Source organism: Thamnophis sirtalis, unplaced genomic scaffold (genome assembly GCF_051295495.1).
Source record: "Thamnophis sirtalis isolate CommonGarterSnake01/CBP01778 unplaced genomic scaffold, rThaSir2_p1.2 scaffold_2, whole genome shotgun sequence".
Taxonomy (NCBI): domain Eukaryota; kingdom Metazoa; phylum Chordata; class Lepidosauria; order Squamata; family Natricidae; genus Thamnophis; species Thamnophis sirtalis.
The window spans coordinates 34,039,650-34,056,477 of record NW_028261382.1 but is presented as its reverse complement, the minus strand read 5'-3'; the positions used below and the strand labels follow the sequence as shown (position 1 = coordinate 34,056,477).

The 16,828-nt window shown below is 44.0% G+C and overlaps 1 protein-coding gene across 7 annotated transcripts in view; it reads left to right on the top strand.

The window, feature by feature from the left end:
- Positions 1 to 16,828, top strand: part of MAPKAP1 (MAPK associated protein 1) — a 116,541-nt gene that overhangs the window by 63,325 nt on the left and 36,388 nt on the right. For all 7 annotated transcript variants that reach the window (XM_087704729.1, XM_087704726.1, XM_087704725.1 and 4 more), the window contains one exon: positions 5,587 to 5,696. In XM_087704729.1, the coding sequence (XP_087560855.1) occupies positions 5,587 to 5,696 (110 nt within the window). The remainder of the gene's footprint in view (positions 1 to 5,586; positions 5,697 to 16,828) is intronic.

Below are 16,828 nucleotides of genomic sequence, written 5' to 3'. Positions count from 1 at the left end.
CGTAACCCTGGGAAGGGGCCCTTACGAGGTGCTCCCAACCGGGCCAGCTGGACCAAGGTTTTTTAAGGAGGTGTTACTCCTCCATCACTCACCCTTTGTCCTGGCTTGTGACAGGCAGAGCCTGGCTTCCCAAACGTTGGGCCCAGGATGGCGGGTTTAATGGTTGGAAGTGGGGACAAGAAAAAAGGAAGGGGAAAAAATAACAACCAAGGGCGAAAGATTCTCCCTACCCCTTAATCAAAGTATCTTCCCAAGCTTCAAAATGTCTGAACTATTTTCCAAGCAGAGAGAAGGATGAGGATGTATAGGGTCCTTGGTGCTCTCTGAGCTTGGTAGGTTTTCTGTGGAGACATTTCACAACCCAACTGGGTGACAGCATCAGTGTGGTTGGTGAGGAGGAGGAGGAGGAGAAGAAGAAGAAGGAAAAGGGAGAAGAAGGAAAACTAGGCAACATCATCAGTGCTAGAAGACAGTGGGGGTTTGACAGTGGTGGGCTTCAAAAAAAATTTGGAACCTCTTCTGTAGGTGTGGCCTGCTTTCCGGGTCCACTGGTGGAACCTCTTCTAACCGGTTCGGTAGATTTGACGAACCGGTTCTACCGAACTGGTGCGAACCGGTAGGAACCCACCTCTGAGGTTTGAGGAGGAGGAGGACTGTGAGGTCTTTGGTGCTCTCTAAACTTGATGATTTTCTTGCAGACATTTCATGGCCCAACTAGGTAACATCATCAGTGCTGGAAAGGAGGAAGGTTTGTGGAGGCAAAGAGGAGGATGACTTGAGAGTCTTTGGTGCTGTCCGAGCTTAGTGGCTTTCTTACAGACGTTTCATTACCAATCTAGGTAACATCATCAGTTGCCTATCTACCTCTTTCCACGTTGAGTTTGGTTGATTGATAACCCATTGATATTTGTTTTTTTTATACGCTTTTTCGACGATTTGCTCCTTCCCATCTCTTAACATTATGGCGAGGGAAGCTTCTTTGTCTTCTGGAATGTTCCCCTCCCTTTGAGAATCTTGTATCACGGCAACTTAAGGCGAAACTTTTAGCCGAGTTCTTGAGAAAGGGCCAAAGAAATGCTCCTCGGTTGTCATAACAGCTTTGAACTTACAAGAAGGGAGGGAATTTTGCTTCTTCCTCTGTTGCTCCGTTGTTAAGGGATGCAAACCAGAACTTTCCAGCTGGCTCCATTTTGCTGGTGGGTGAAAAAAAAAAAAAAAACGCCACCGAGACACAATGAGAGAACATCTCTGGCCAGCGATGGTCCTCTCTTTAGGCTGGTTCTTAAAGATTGTCCATTGAGGAATTATGGATCTTTCCCAAGATGGTCTGCCTGGAGAATGCAAAGGATGCTTTAACGTGTCCCGACCCTTTTTAGCACCGATAACCAATCGTTATCGGAGGGATATAGGGACACGGTGGCTCGGGGGCTAAAACACTGAGCTTGTTGATCAGAAAGTTCGAGTCCCTAGCCTGCGTAACGGAGGGAGCTCCCGTGACTTGTCCCAGCTTCTGCCAACCTAGCAATTCGAAAGCTGGTAAAAGATGCAAGTAGAAAAACAGGAACAGGAAGAGAACAGCGTTCTGTGCACCTTCGGGTGTTGAGTCCTGCCGGCCACATGACCACGGAGATGTCTTCGGACAATACTGGCTCTTCGGCTTTGAAACGGAGATGAGCACCGCCCCCTAGAGTCGGGAATGACTAGCACATACATGCGAGGGAAACCTTAACCTTTACCTTAACCAATTGCTGCTCGGTGCCCCAAAAATTGAAAGATGGGCATCTTTGCAAGATGCCTTCCCTCAATAGAGGGATGTCTTACCTATTTTCTGAACGAAAGCTGCCTAACAAGCTCATAAAATGCTCTTTCAGGTGTAGTTTGAAAGCTGGGTGCTCTCTGAGCTCAGTCGTTTTCTTGCAGACGTTTCATTACCCAACTGAGTAACATCATCAGGGCTGGTGATCAGTACTACTACTAAGGATGTTATTTAGTTTGGGTAATGAGACATCTGCAAGAAAACCACCAAGCTCAGAGAGCACCAAGGACCCCACAGTCATCCTCCTCCTCCTCCTCCTCCCCCTTTCTACCACTGATAACATTACCTAGTTGAGTAATGAAACATCTGCAAGAAAACCACCAAGCTCAGAGAGCACCAAGGACCCCACAGTCCTCCTCCTCTCCACCAACCCCACTCCCTTCTAGCACTGATGACGTTGCCTAGCTGGGTAATGAAACATCTGCAAGAAAACCACCAAGCTCAGAGAGCACCAAGGACCCCACAGTCCTCCTCCACCTCCTCCAGTCCACACACCCCACTCCCTTCTAATACTGATGATGTCACCTAGTTGGGTAACGAAACATCTGCAAGAAAACCACCAAGCTCAGAGAACGCCGAGTTGGCCCCTCATTTCAACCCCGAGCTGCAAATATTCAGTGTTTTGAAAGACATTTGAACCTCTTCTGTGAAAAAGCGGGGAAGAAACGTACTTTATTTTCTATTTGTGCTGGACCAGAGTTGGGCAGCCCATCCCGAGTCTCCTTATTGTTAACCAAGTCTGTCACCAAGGAAATAGCTTAAGACCGCATGCCGGTTTTACGAACGGGAGGCGACTAATGATAATAATTTGTCATTTCTATCCTGTTCATCTGCTGAGGCTTTTTAGATAAGCTTGGATTTAAAACCAAAAAAAAGCAGTAATTGCAAAAATGCAATCTAAACATCGGAAATAGATGAAGCAGATTAGCAGAGGTGCCTCTTCCAACTTCTGAAAGTTACTTCTGGGTCAATATCTCATACATCTTGCCCAATCCTATTTTTCCTTCCCTCGGGCAGGCTTTGAGGTGTCGCTTTGCTCTAAAAGAATTTGCATCCTTTGAGAGGGTCGTTGAGGCCGCTTGGATGCCCAACATCTTCTTAAAAACGTCCATCATTGGAGCATTTACAACTTCTGGAGGCAAATTGTTCCACTGATTAATTGTTCTAACTGCCAGGAAATTTCTCCTTAGTTCTAAGTTGCTTCTCTCCTTGATTAGTTTCCACCCATTGCTTCTTGTTCTACTCTCAGGTGCCTTGGAGAATAGCTTGACTCCTTCTTCTTTGTGGCAGCCCCTGAGATATTGGAACTCTGCTATCATGTCTCCCCTAGTCCTTCTTTTCATTAAATTAGACCTACCCAGTTCCTGCAACCGTTCTTCATAGGTTTTAGCCCCCAGTCACTTTTCTTTCCGCCGTGTCTGGAAAGCGAGGAGAAGGCGGCTTGGGGAGGGGAAAGGGGGGGGGAGACAACTCTGGCCTGGAATAGGATTCAGAGCAATAATCCACAGGGCTGTTGTAACACTCCCCTTGTTTTGACAGCGAGCATCGCTGCGTTGCCAGGGTTATCGTTCCAAATTGGCCATCTTTGGCAACGCCCTTAATTAAGGAGGGCTTCGATTCCATCCAAGATACGCCAAGGGGGGTGTATCAGGGTCAAAACGGTGCTGCCTTACAGCCAAAAAGCTTTTAATTGTTCCAGATTGAATCTGCTCCATTCCCCAGGAGCCTCCTCAAAACTCCCAAGCTGAGCCCCGTCCAATTGGCAGGGTGGGATTTTAAGCAGAGTGGAATCCGGGCGCCCACAGAACTAGTCAACTTTTTGGATCCCTCTCCCACGTCCCCACGCACAGCCCCAGGATCCTACCTACCTGAACTTGAGCTTGGGGAAATGGGATGTGTGCGATCGCTTGAATAAATAAAATCTGAACAAGCCAAGCTTTTCCAAGCTCGCTTCGCTTCAGGGGGTCTTCAAAAATACAATTTCAGGAGCTGTGGGGGTTTTTCATTCCTGGAGATTTTTAAGAAGAGATAGAGCAGTGTTTCTCAACCTTGGCGACTTTAAGTCCTGTAGACTTCAACTTCCAGAATCCCCCAGCCAGCATAGCTGGCTGGGGAATTCTGGGAGTTGAAGTCCACAGGACTTAAAGTTGCCAAGGTTGAGAAACACTGGTATAGAGGGTCTCCTGCTTGAGGAGAAGGTTGGGCTAGAAGACCTCCAAGGTCCCTTTCCAACTCTGTTCTTCTCTACTTTTCTGCCATTCAGTTTAGAACAGATCATCATTTAGCCTACAATGGCCAACTGGATTCCTTTCTGAAGTCCCCCAGGTTGAAGGGGCTGGAAGCAGATGGATTGCCATGGGGAGTTTCACTAGGAGGGAAGAATCATGGCCTGCTGGCTCATTTATAATTTGTTTATTTATTTGACCAGAAGAGAAAGGACAGCCATTGGTCCAGAATGGCATAGGGTCTCCTGCTTGAGCAGAGGGTTGGACTAGAAGACCTCTAAAGTTCCTTCCGACCCTATTATTCCTATTCTATTCTATTCCTGTTCAGTTCTATTCTATTTCTATTCTATTATTTCTATTTCTGTTTTACTCTTCTCTACTTCTGTTCTATTCTATATTCCATTCCATTATTCTATTCTATTCTATTCTCTACTGTTCTATTCCTATTCTGTTATTTCTATTCTACTCTACTTCTATTCTTTCAAATTCTATTCTATTCTATCCGTTCCGTTCTTATTCTATTCTATATTCCATTCCATTCAATTATTCCATTCTATTCTATTCTATTCTTCCATTATTCTATTATATTCTCTACTATTCTATTCCTATTCTATTTCTATTCAATTATTCTTATTTCCATTCTACTCTACTCTACTCTACTTCTATTCTATTCTTACAAATTCTATTCTATTCCCTTCCATTCCATTTTTCTATTCCTATTTTGTTTCTATTCAATTATTCCTATTTCTATTCTACTCTACTCCTATTCTATTCTATTTTTTCAAATTCTATTCTATTCCATTCCATTATTCTATCCCTATTTTATTTCTATTCAATTATTCCTATTTCTATTCTACTCTACTCCTATTCTATTCTATTTTTTCAAATTCCATTCTATTCCATTCCATCATTCTATTCCTATTTTATTTCTATTCAATTATTCCTATTTCTATTCTACTCTACTCCTATTCTATTTTTTCAAATTCTATTCCATTCCATTATTCTATTCCTATTTTATTTCTATTCAATTATTCCTATTTCTATTCTACTCTACTCTACTCCTATTCTATTCTATTTTTTCAAATTCTATTCCCTTCCATTCCATTATTCTATTCCTATTTTATTTCTATTCAATTATTCCTATTTCTTTTCACTCTACTTCTATTCTTTCAAATTCTATTCCGTTCCATTCAATTATTCTATTTCTCTTTTATTTCTATTCAATTATTCCTATTTCTATTCTACTCCACTGTACTCCTATTCTATTCTTTCAAATTCTATTCTATTCCATTCCATATTCTATTCTCTACTACTCTATTCCGTCCTGTCCTAGCCTATCCTATCCTATCCTATCCTATCCTATCCTATCCTATCCTATCCTATCCTATCCTATCTTCCATTCCACTTTTCTGTATTCTGTTCATTAAATAAAAAATTGTACCAGCCCTAAGTCCCGTCCCCCCTCCCCCCGGGCAGCAGCCTGGGCCAAGCCCGTGCGCGAACCACTCCGTGCCCCTCAACCCTCCTCTCCTTGTGCCTTTGCAGAAATGCCGCGCATGGATTCTCCCTGATCCAGGTGGAGAGCCTGAAGGTGACCATGAAGGACATTTTGCAGAAGGCTCTGAAGCGAAGGAAGAGTTCGCAGCGCGGCTCAGGTGGGGAAACCAGACCTCTTCCTACTTCCTACCTATTTTATTTTTTATTATTATTATTGTTTAGGAGGGAGGGCAGTGCGTTTCACGGCCGCCCTACCCCGTCCCCCTTTCCCCGGATCGCTTCCGAATCTTGTTTTCCTGGTGACAAAGTGACCTCTCTTAGCGATTCTTTCTGAAGCAAGGCAGTCAATGTATTTTCATTGCTTTTGTTTATTATTTATTATCTATTATTTATTGGAATCTGTCCATCTCGCCTCAACTGCCATTCGATACGCACTGCTCACCAATTGCTCTGTAATGTTATTTTCCTCCCGGGTTTCGCTTTAGGGTGAGTGTGGCTGAAAGACGGCGGGCTTCACATTCTCCTCGCCGTAAAACGGAGCAGTTTTATATTTTGTAATTTTGCTTATTTTCGGGGTGGTGGTGGTGGTGAAGGTAGTCGGGGAATTATTGCAAAAAGAAAAAGAAGAAGTAGGAAGGAGAAATGGATTTGGACCATAAATCTGGATCTCTTTCCAGTGATCCATTGTCTCCCTGTTTTGTTTTTTTGTTTTTTTTAAACTAGCCGATAATGTTGACGATATTTTATTAATTGGGGAGGAGGGGGGAAATGTCCGGACCAAATGTAATTTCTAATGTTGGATTTTTCCCCTTATCAGAGGGTGCCCCCTTGTGGAGTACTGTGAATCTGTTACCATGGCAACTCCACTGTGCTGTACAGTAGAAGCCATTTTACAACAGTACGGTATAAGCCATTTGAAGGCACAACAGGCTGCATCTTAACAACCCACAACTAGTATTAGTTTCCAGAGAGTAAGTCATCTGTATGCCAAGTTTGGTTGAAATTGCTCGAGGAGTTCCAGAGTTATGCTGGAACACACACACACACACACACACACACACACACACACACACACACACACACACACACACACACATTAGAGGTCGCCCTTGCCTTACAACAATTCATTTAGTGGCTGTTTAAAGTTACGAAGGCATTGAAAAATGTAACTTAACGACCATTTTTCATGGTTATGACCTTTGCCGCTTCTCCATGGTCAGGTAATTGGAATTCAAACGCTCTGCTTCTTTTTCAGTGCTGTTGTAACTTCAAATGGTTGCAACTCTGCATACCCGCAAAGCATTCAATAACGTGGGAAAGAGTTGTGGGTGTTGTAGCCATTTTGGGAGGCCTCCTCCCCATCACCCCATCCCTTTTAATAAGAAACATAAAAAGGTAAAGGTTCCCTCGCGCCTAAGTGCTAGTCGTTCCCGATTCTAGGGGGCAGTGCTCATCATTTCAAAGCCGAAAAGCCAGCGCTGTCCGAAGATGTCTCCGTGGTCATGTGGCCGGCATGACTCAATGCCAAAGACACACGAAACACTGCTCCCTTCCCACCAAAGGTGGTTCCTATTTTTCTACTTGCATTTTTTACGTGCTTTTGAACTGCTAGGTTGGCAGAAGCTGGGACAAGTCACGGGAGCTCATTCCGTTACGTGGCGCTAGGGGTTCGAACCGCCAAACGGCCGACCTTTCTGATCAACAAGCTCAGAGTCTTATCCAACCGAGCCACCGTGTCCTTTTTTATATGTATGTATGTATGTATGTATGTATGTATGTATGTATGTATGTATGTATGTATGTATTTAGTGTCACAACCCCTGGTATGCCCAAATATGGGAGGAAGCCTACTGCTTCCTTTCTCTGTCTATCGGCTCATCACAAGAGACCATCCAGACAGAAACCCAATATTTTTACTGTTGCCTTTGTTACATTTGTGTTGTATTTGTGCTGATAAATAAATAAAGGGAGACTAGTATAGATCTATTTCAAGCTATTTAGCTCTCATCAGCTAGCCATACCCTTACTGGGATTCGAACCTGGGCTGTATTACATATTAGGCAGATGTATTAACTACTAAGCCACAAGGTTCTCCTCCTTTATCACTGAGCCAGGGAAATAGGTATATATTTAGTGTCACAACCCCTGGTATGTCCAAATATGGTAAAGGAGGAGAACCTTGTGGCTTAGTGGTTAACACATCTGCCTAATATGTAATACAGCCCAGGTTCGAATCCCAGTAAGGGTATGGCTAGCTGATGAGAGCTAAATAGCTTGAAATAGATCTATACTAGTCTCCCTTTATTTATTTATCAGCACAAATACAACATATAGATAGATAGATAGATAGATAGATAGATAGATAGATAGATAGATAGATAGATAGATAGATAGATAGATAGATAGATGATAGATAGATACATACATACATACATACATACATACATACATACATACACATCGCGTCCCTTATATAAAGAAAACCAATGTCCAAAATCTACCTTTACTTCCAATTTAGGCTAGCATGCAGAAAAAAGGGAACTTTTCTTGTTTTTGAAACGTTGCATCAGATTCTTCCCAGCTGGCTTTTGTTCCTTTGGAATAAACATGGAAACAGCTTGAATGTTTTATTCCGACTCTTCCCAAAAAAATCTCTTTGACACCTAGGCTGTTTTGCAACAAGCCTCCCCTTTTTTTCAGGGTTGAATCGGCCAAACCTTTCAACTTAAAAGTGGATGCTTCAAAAAGGCAAAATTTTGTCCCAGGTCAAAAAACAAACAGATGATTTCGCTCCAACTTGGAGACGGTTCTGTCTGGATTTTTATTTTGGGCTCGGAGCCCTTTGGCTCTCTGAGATTGAACTGGTTTGGTGTTTTTTTTTTTCCAAACGTCTTTTGCAATTACAGTATTTTACCTTTGCACTCGGAACCGAATATTTGAGATTCAATTTTTTTTTTTTTTTTTTTTAGCAAACGTACAATTTTTAGTGTGTCATCTTTGCGCTCAGGAGGAGATATTTGAGACAGAGAAGTTTGGCCAAAGGGTATTGCAAATTTTAGCATTTCATCTTTATGAAGGCCTTCCCAAGAATGGATTCTCCTGGGAATCCCTTATCTTTGGGAACCAAAAAGCAGTTTTTAGTGGAAACTCACATCTGATCTTACAAATCGTGGCATGCCATTTTTACAGCCCAAATTTTTGTGCGGGTCAGGAGTTCCCAAATAACAGGCCAATATCTGCAAAACGTGGCAAGGAGTCTCGGAGAGTCACAAGCCAATGAAGAGAACTAATGGTCTCCTGCAAACTCCACTCCCCTTTCGCTCCTCTTTTATTCCCTCTGGGAGGGGCCATTCATCCTCCCCCTGTGGCCTTACTCCCAAGTCGCCCCCTGTTCTTTAGCTGTTCCCTTCGTCTGGCAACTCTGTGCATGCGCACACTGGGAACAGGCTCCAGCTGTTCCTCTGCCTCACTGATGTCTGACTCTGAAGGCAGCTGATAACTGTCAGACGGCCCTGGCCCCCTCTCTGCCTCCGACACAGAGCCCTCATCTGAGCCTTCCCCAGACTCCAGGACTGGCCCATCTTCCTCCCCAACCTCCTCACTGTCCGAATCTGCCGCCAGCTCTGCTAGTGGGCTACAACACATTGAAAAAAGTGACTTACAACTGTTTTTCACACCGTTTTACGACGGTTGAAGCATCCCTGTTGGTCACGTATTCAAAATTCAGACGTTTGGCCACTGACTCATATTTATGACGGTTGCAGTGTCCTGGGGTCATGTGATTTCCCCCTTTGTGACATTCTGACATGCAAAGTCGACAGGGAAGCCCGATTCGCTGGACAGCCGTGTTCCTAACTGAACAACGGCAGCGATTCTCTTGGCAAGAAAGGTCGTAAAATGGGACGATCTCCCCTTAGGAACTGTCTTCACTCAGCGGCAGGAATGGTGGTCGTAGTTCGAGGAGTAAGTTTAGCCTTTTTGCAAAACTTCTCTCCCGCTGCGTCCTTGCAGTCCCATCTGCTGGCTAGGTGTTTCTCGTTTTTGAAAAAGGAGGAATACATTTTTTGAAAAACAAAACCTTTTAGGTCTTCTTGCTTTTAATTGTCAAGAAAGTCCTTTGGCTTCAAGAGGCCTGTGCAGGTACAGCCTCAAAGCCCCCACCGAGCCGGGAAAAATCTGTCTTGACATCGAGAAATAATTACGGTGAGAAATGGCACCGGCTGGTGTCACCCTCCACAAAGAACTTTTAATATAAACCTATCTATAGACTCGGTAGAGATAAAGCATCTTGTCTTGGTTAAATGAATGAAACCTTTCCTTCCCCTCTCCCTCTCTCTCACCCTCTCCACTCTGTACGGGTCGGTTTAGTTTTAACTCCACAGGAAGGAAAGGAAGAAGGAAAGAAGGAAGGAAAGAACATAATTTCCCATTACGAAGGAAGGAAGGAAAGAAAGAAAGAAAAAAAAGAAAGAAAAACATAATTTCCCATCCCCACATTTCTGTTTCCCATGGAAGGAAGGAAAGAAAGAAAAAGAAGAAAGAAAGAAAGAAAGAAAGAAAGAAAGAAAGAAAGAAAGAAAGAAAGAAAGAAAGAAAGAAAGAAGAAAAACATAATTTCCCATCTCCTGATTTCGGTTTAGGAAAGGAAGGAAGGAAGGAAGGAAGGAAGAAAGAAAGAAAGAAAGAAAGAAAGAAAGAAGAAAGAGAGAGAGAGAGAGAAAGAAAGAAAGAAAGAAAGAAAGAAAGAAAGAAAGAAAGAAAGAAAATAATTTCCCATCCTCAGGTTTCTGTTTATGAATGAAGGAAGGAAGAAAGAAAGAGAAAGAAAGAACATAATTTCACATGCCCAGGTTTCTGTTTAGGAAAAGAAAGAAAGAAAGAAAGAGAGAGAGAAAGGAAAGAAAGAAAGAAAGAAAGAAAGAAAGAAAGAAAGAATTGGTCGCAGCCCACCCACCCCTTCCGCTCCTTTCCCCCAAACGAGTCTATAATCTGTCACCAATTTAATTAGCTATCTCCCGATGAAAGCTGAAGTTTTAATAAAAGTTAGAAGAGATAACACCGCCAAAGGACACGGATGAGCTGTCTCAAGGCCGCATTCCGGGGAAAAACGATAAGAGCTGTAAAAAATGGCAGCGGAGAGCAATTGAACGAAGCAATGAAAATCGGATTCTTTTTTTTTTTTAAGGAGGGGTGGAAAGGGGAAGGAGAAGGAGAAGAAGAAGAAGACGAGGAGATATAGGCAGAGCCGAAAGCCTGCCGGGGGTCTCGAAGGCGCTTGGCTGCCGGCCAAGCGTCATCGTTCACCCTGGGCTGCTGGCAGCCCCGTCCAGAATGTGCCAGCCGCACGTCGCGGCTTTTGCCAGCTGACTGCGCGGTTTGATAACGCCGCTCTCCGGATGCCCATCGCTGGCCGCGGAGATGGAATTAGATGATGATGATCTTCCCACTAGTTGAGAGAGGAAACAATGCATATAAATCTTGATTTCATCGCTGCGTGAGAAGTCTTTATCCATCATCACTCATAATGAACAAGTCGTTAGCCGGGATGAATGGTCTTCGGTCCTTCCCGCCGTCCCCTCCTCCCCACCCACCCCCAGCCCCATCCAGCCACCCTTTTGTTCACCCTTTCTTCCTTCCTTCCTTCCTTTCCTTCCTTCCTTCCTTCCTTCCTTCCCTTCCTGTTCACCTCCTCCTTCTTTCTGTCTTCTTCTATTCTTCCTTCCTGTTCACCTTTCCTTTTTTCCTTCCTTCCTTCCTTCCTTCCTTCCTTCCTTCCTTCCTTCTTTCTTTCCTTCCTTCTGGTTCACCTTTCTTTTTTTATTTCCTTCCTTCTTTCTTCTTCCTGTTCTTCCTTCCTATTCACCTTTCCTTCCTTTCTTTTCTTCTTTCCTTCCTTCCTTCTTTCCTTCCTTCTTTCCTTCTTTCCTTCTTCTTCCTCCCTCTTTCTTTTTCTTTTCTTCCTTCCTGTTCCCCTTCCTTCCTTCATTTCCTTCTTTCTTTACTTCCTTCCTTCCTGTTCACCTTTCCTTCCTTCTTTCCTTCTTGTTCTTCCTCCTTTTTCTTTTCTTCCTTCCTGTTCACCCTTACTTCCTTCTTTCTTCTTTCTTTATTTCCTTCCTGTTCACATTTCCTTCCTTCTTTCTTCTTCCTGTTCTTCCTTCCTATTCACCTTTCCTTCCTTTCTTCCTTCCTTTCTTTCTTCTTTCCTTACTTCTTTCTTTCCTTGCTTCTTTCCTTCTTTCCTTCTTGTTCTTCCCTCTTTCTTTTCTTTTCTTCTTTCCTTCCCTGTTCACCCTTCCTTTCTTCTTTCTTTACCTTCCTTCCTTCCTGTTCACCTTTCCTTCCTTCTTTCCTTCTTGTTCTTCCTCCCTTTTTCTTCCTTCCTTCCTGTTCACCCTTCCTTCCTTTCTTCTTTCTTTACTTCCTTCCTTCCTTCCTTCTTTCCTTCTGTTCTTCCTCCCTCTTTTTATTTTCTTCCTTCCTTTCTTTCCTTTTTTTCTCTCCAGGTGACTTATCAGTTTTCCCAGCCAGTCAAATTTTGCCTAAATCTTACGAACAGTTGACGAGTGTGCTTTATTCAGTCTGGCGCCTTCCAGATACTTGGGGGGGGGGGCATAACTCCCATCATCCTCAGCCAGCACAGCTGGCAGCTTGAGCTGCCACACATATAAACAAAGAGCAGCCTTCCCCTGGAGCTGTCTTGGGGGTGGGGGTGGCGTTGAAACATCAAACTAACATGGCATTTTAGAAGGAAGGAAGAGGGAGCGATGAATAACAGAGTCAGAAGGGACCTTGGAGATCTTGTAGTCCACCCCCCAGCTGGGGGAAGAAAGCCCTGCATAGTTTCAGACATTATTCTATGTTCAATCCGTCCAGATACCAGCAATCCTGCACCCTCCTTTTTGGGAGCAAGCAGTCCACCAACTGTAACTCCCTCTCGCCTTCTCCGTTTCTTCTTTAAAAAAAAACCCCTCGGGAATCGCTGACCTTCTCCGCCGTTCCTTTCCTTGACTCCCCCGTGTAAAAAAATGCCATTCTGAGCCTTGTTGCCCCCCAACCTTTAGCAACCTTCTCAGGCATGAGGTGGGGGAAAGTGACAAGTCAGGTCCCGGGTGAGAAATGGAGCTTGGAAAAACAGCTCTGTACTAGTTCCTTTAAAAAAAAAAAAAAAAGATTTAAAGAACGAAGCGATGGCTTAGCAACAGAAATGTCCCCGTTCCCAATCCAACCAGCGATTCTCTCCGCTCTTTCTTCTCCCGGCAGCCTGCGGCCTTTTTCTAGGGCGCCTTCTGTGCCTTTCCGAGCTCGGCGGTTTGATTGGAGACGTTTCATTACCCGACTAGGCAACATCATCAGGGCTGCTGCGCTTGGTAGGAGAATGAAACGTCGGCAAGGAAACCACCGAGACAAAAACGGGGCGCAGGGGGTGTGTGCGTCCATTTTGGGCCTCGCAGGCCTCCCTGAAGCCTCTGGGGACCAACCCCAGGACTCCCCCCACGCCCCCAACGCATGCGTCTCCTGCGTGGATGGCAGAGTCTTGAAAACCAGTGGGGCGGCGAGAGGCGCGTGCGCAGGGCGCAGTAAAACCGAGCTGGGCCACACCTGGCGTCCCCGCAGAGAGGCATCATCCCGCGTGCCCTCGCGGCTCTAGGCGGCTCACAAAGAATAAAAAAGAATAGAAGCGTGTCTCGACTTACAACAGTTCGCTTAATGACTGTTGCAAGTGGCAACGTTGCCGGAGAAAAAAAGGGATATTTTGAGGGTTTTTCTCGCTTCGGAGTCGCCGAAGCGGAGGGATTTATTTTCTCTCTCTTGACGATGATAAGAGGCCAGGATTGCGAGATTCGAATGCTTTCCAAATCGAAATCCTTACTTTGAGGTTTCTTCCCTCTCTTTTCCAAAAGGCCTTGATGTAGACATCTTAATTCCTTATATATATATATATATATATATTTTCCTCCTCCTTTCAAAACTCTTGAACTCGTTGGCTGCATGGAAGTTTTCCTGCCCGGACAGCCTTACCCCACCCCACACCCTCCCTCTACCCCACCACTGGGAACATCTCCGCATTGCAGACCACGTCCCTTGGAGATCGCCCAGCGCAGCTCCTAAACAGTCTTTGACCAGACAGATGTTTCCAGCTGCAAACGCATTCCCCGAAGCCAACCTCAGGCTCCGTTCTTCTTCTTTTTTTTCTTCTGCTTCAAACCAAAAGGTTCTTTACGCATTATTTTGTCGTAAAGGCTTTCTCCCATCAGGGCCGCGGAAACGTGGCCTGCATTTTTCCCATAGCTTAAGGAGAACCGAAGAAGAAGGTTTTTGCAATTTGGGGTTGGGGGTGGAGGGGTGGGGGAGAAACACTTTACAGAAGCATCCAAAGAAAAGAGCAGTTTTGAAACGACTTCTCCTGTCTCGAAAAAAGGGCTTCGGCCCATTCGGGAAAATGCAGCGGGAAGTAAGGAAAAAAGATTTGGGCCAGTTTTTGGGTGGAGCAACAGGCGTGCCCTTTGAGAAACTTGGACTTTTTTATTCGTTCCCTTTATTCTCCCTTTCCTGGTCAAAAGTGGGGAAATGCCACATGAATGGTGTGGTTAATTTAGCCCCTGAAATTGCAATATAAGAAGTGTAGTGTCTGTGTGTGTGTGTTTGTGTGTGTGTGTGTGTGTGTGTGTGTGTGTGTAAGCACAAACATACACAAAGTCCTGGAAAAAAATTCCTAGGCAATAATAAAATATTCAAAGGGAAGGAAAGAAGGAAGGAAAGGGTGGAGAGGATGAAAGGAGCAAGAAGAAAGAAAGAAAGGAGGGAAGGAAGGAAAAGATGGAGAGGAAGGAAGGAGCAAGAAGAAGAAAAGGAGGGAGGGAGGGAAGGAAGAAGGAAGGAAAGGGGGAGAGGAAGGAAGAAGCAAGAAGAAGGAAAGGAGGAGGGAAGGAAGGAAGGAAGGAAGGAAAAGATGGAGAGGAAGGAAGGAGGAAGAAGAAGAAAAGGAGGGAGGGAGGGAAAGAAGGAAGGAAAGGGGGAGTGGAAGGAAGGAGGAAGAAGAAGAAAGGGAGGGAGGGAAAGAAGGAAGGAAAGGGGGAGAGGAAGGAAGAAGCAAGAAGAAGGAAAGAAGGAGGGAGGGAGGGAAGGAAGGAAGGAAAAGATGGAGAGGAAGGAAGGAGGAAGAAGAAGAAAAGGAGGGAGGGGAGGAAGGAAAGGGGGAGAGGAAGCAAGAAGAAGGGAAGGAGGGGGAAGGAAGGAAAGAGCAAGGAGAAGAGAAGAAGGTGGGAGGGAAGGAACATAGAGAGCAAGGAAGAAGCAAGAGGTAGGTAGGTAGATAGGTAGGTAGAGAAAGAGAGAAAATAAAAGAAAGAAAAAGAAAGAAAGAAAGAAAGAAAGAAAGAAAGAAAGAAAGAAAGAAAGAAAGAAAGAAAGAAAGAAAGAGCATATGGAAATAAAGCATTGAAATAAATGCCACAGCCAGCTGACGGAGTATTAACTCAGCGCTGCTTAAGGATTCAACTGCGGGAAACCGCTAGTAAATCCAGAGTGACAGAATTTCGAGGGAAAGGAGAAGGGGCCTTGACACCTGGCCTGGGACACAAAAACTACAGCAGTTCAAACCCATTTCGCTTAACGCCACCTTGACAGCTGGCGAAATTACAGAATTTACTCAAAGTAGCCCTTAAAATAAATCAAATCCTCTACTAGCTCGTTACAAGGGAATAAAGTGAGCCGGGTGATGGTGCTCTCTCTGTGTGTAAAAAAAGCCCAATTACAAATTTACTCGTGTTAGTGCCTTATTTATTTTTATTTATTTTTTAAAAAATAGAAGGGGAATTGCAAACAGCGAACGATGTGGCTGCCCCAAAGGGTTTACAACAGAACGAAATGAAAAGACTACTTTGTGCTTTTCCACGCGGCGTCTCTGGCAGGTTTTCGTATCGCAAAGTGGGTTTTTTTAAGTGCGCGGTGTAATGCACTTGGAGGTTTGTGTGTATAGGGACATTTTGCCGATAACTACAGTGGCTAGAAATTAAATAGCGCAGGACGGAAACGATCAAGGAGCTAGCTCTGTACTGACAGAAGAAAATATTTGTAGCTCAGGGTGAAATTGTGGAGACCTTGGTGCTCTCTCTGAGCATGGTGTTTTTCTCGCAAACGTTTCTTTACCCAGCTAGGTAATGGCATCAGTGCTGGAAGGAAGTGCGGTTTGCAGAGAGGAGGAGAAGGAAAAGGGAGGAGAAGGGTTCTAGAAGGGAGTGGGGGAGGAGGGGGAGGACCGCGGGGTCCTTGGTGCTCTCTGATCTTGGTGGTTTTCTTGCAGACATTTCATGGCCCAACGAGGGAACTTCTAACACTGATAATGTTACCTAGTTGGGCCATGAAACGCCTGCATGGCACGCTAGATTTATAACCAAGAGTAACTTGTAAACCCAACTAAAATACACTCCAAGCACTGGCGATAATCATCTCCACTCAAAGCCATATTTTGATCAGAGAAAGTGGTCAGAGGTGTTCCTGGACATTCGTCCGTTTACTCCAACAGAGAGAATCACAAGAGATCCAGGTTTTTGTGACTTTTAAGATTCTTAGATGCTGGGCTAGGACTTAAATCCCGGGAGTCAACAAACAAACAACAAATTATAACATGATGTTTATTAGCAGGGAGAGATTAGTAGTAGCAGCAGTAGTAAGACAGGATAGGATAGGATAGGATAGGATAGGATAGGATAGGATAGGATAGGAAAGGAAAGGAAAGGAAAGGAAAGTGGAATAGGAATGGAATGGAATAGGAATAGGAATAGAATATTATAGAATAGGAATAGAGTGGAGTGGAATGGAATGGAATAGGAGTAGAGTAGAGTAGGAATATGAATAGGAATAAGGTAGAGTAGAATAGAATAAATAGAATAGAGTGGAATAGAATAGGAATAGAATAGGAATAGAATAGAATAGGAATACAGTGGAATGGATTAGGAGTAGAGTAGGAATAGGAATAGGAATAAGGTAGAGTAGAATAAATAGAATAGAGTGGAATAGAATAGGAATAGAATAGAATAAAATAGAATAGGAATAGGGTGGAATAGAATGGGAGTAGAGTAGGAATAGGAATAAGAATAAGAATAAGGTAGAGTAGAATAAATAGAATAGAGTGGAATAGAATAGGAATAGAATAGAATAGAATAGAATTCTTGGTTGGCCAAGAGTGATTGCACACACAAGGAATTTATCTTTGGTGCAGATGCTCTCAGTGGACATAAATGAAAAGATACATTCATCAAGAATCCTAAGGTACAACACTTAATGA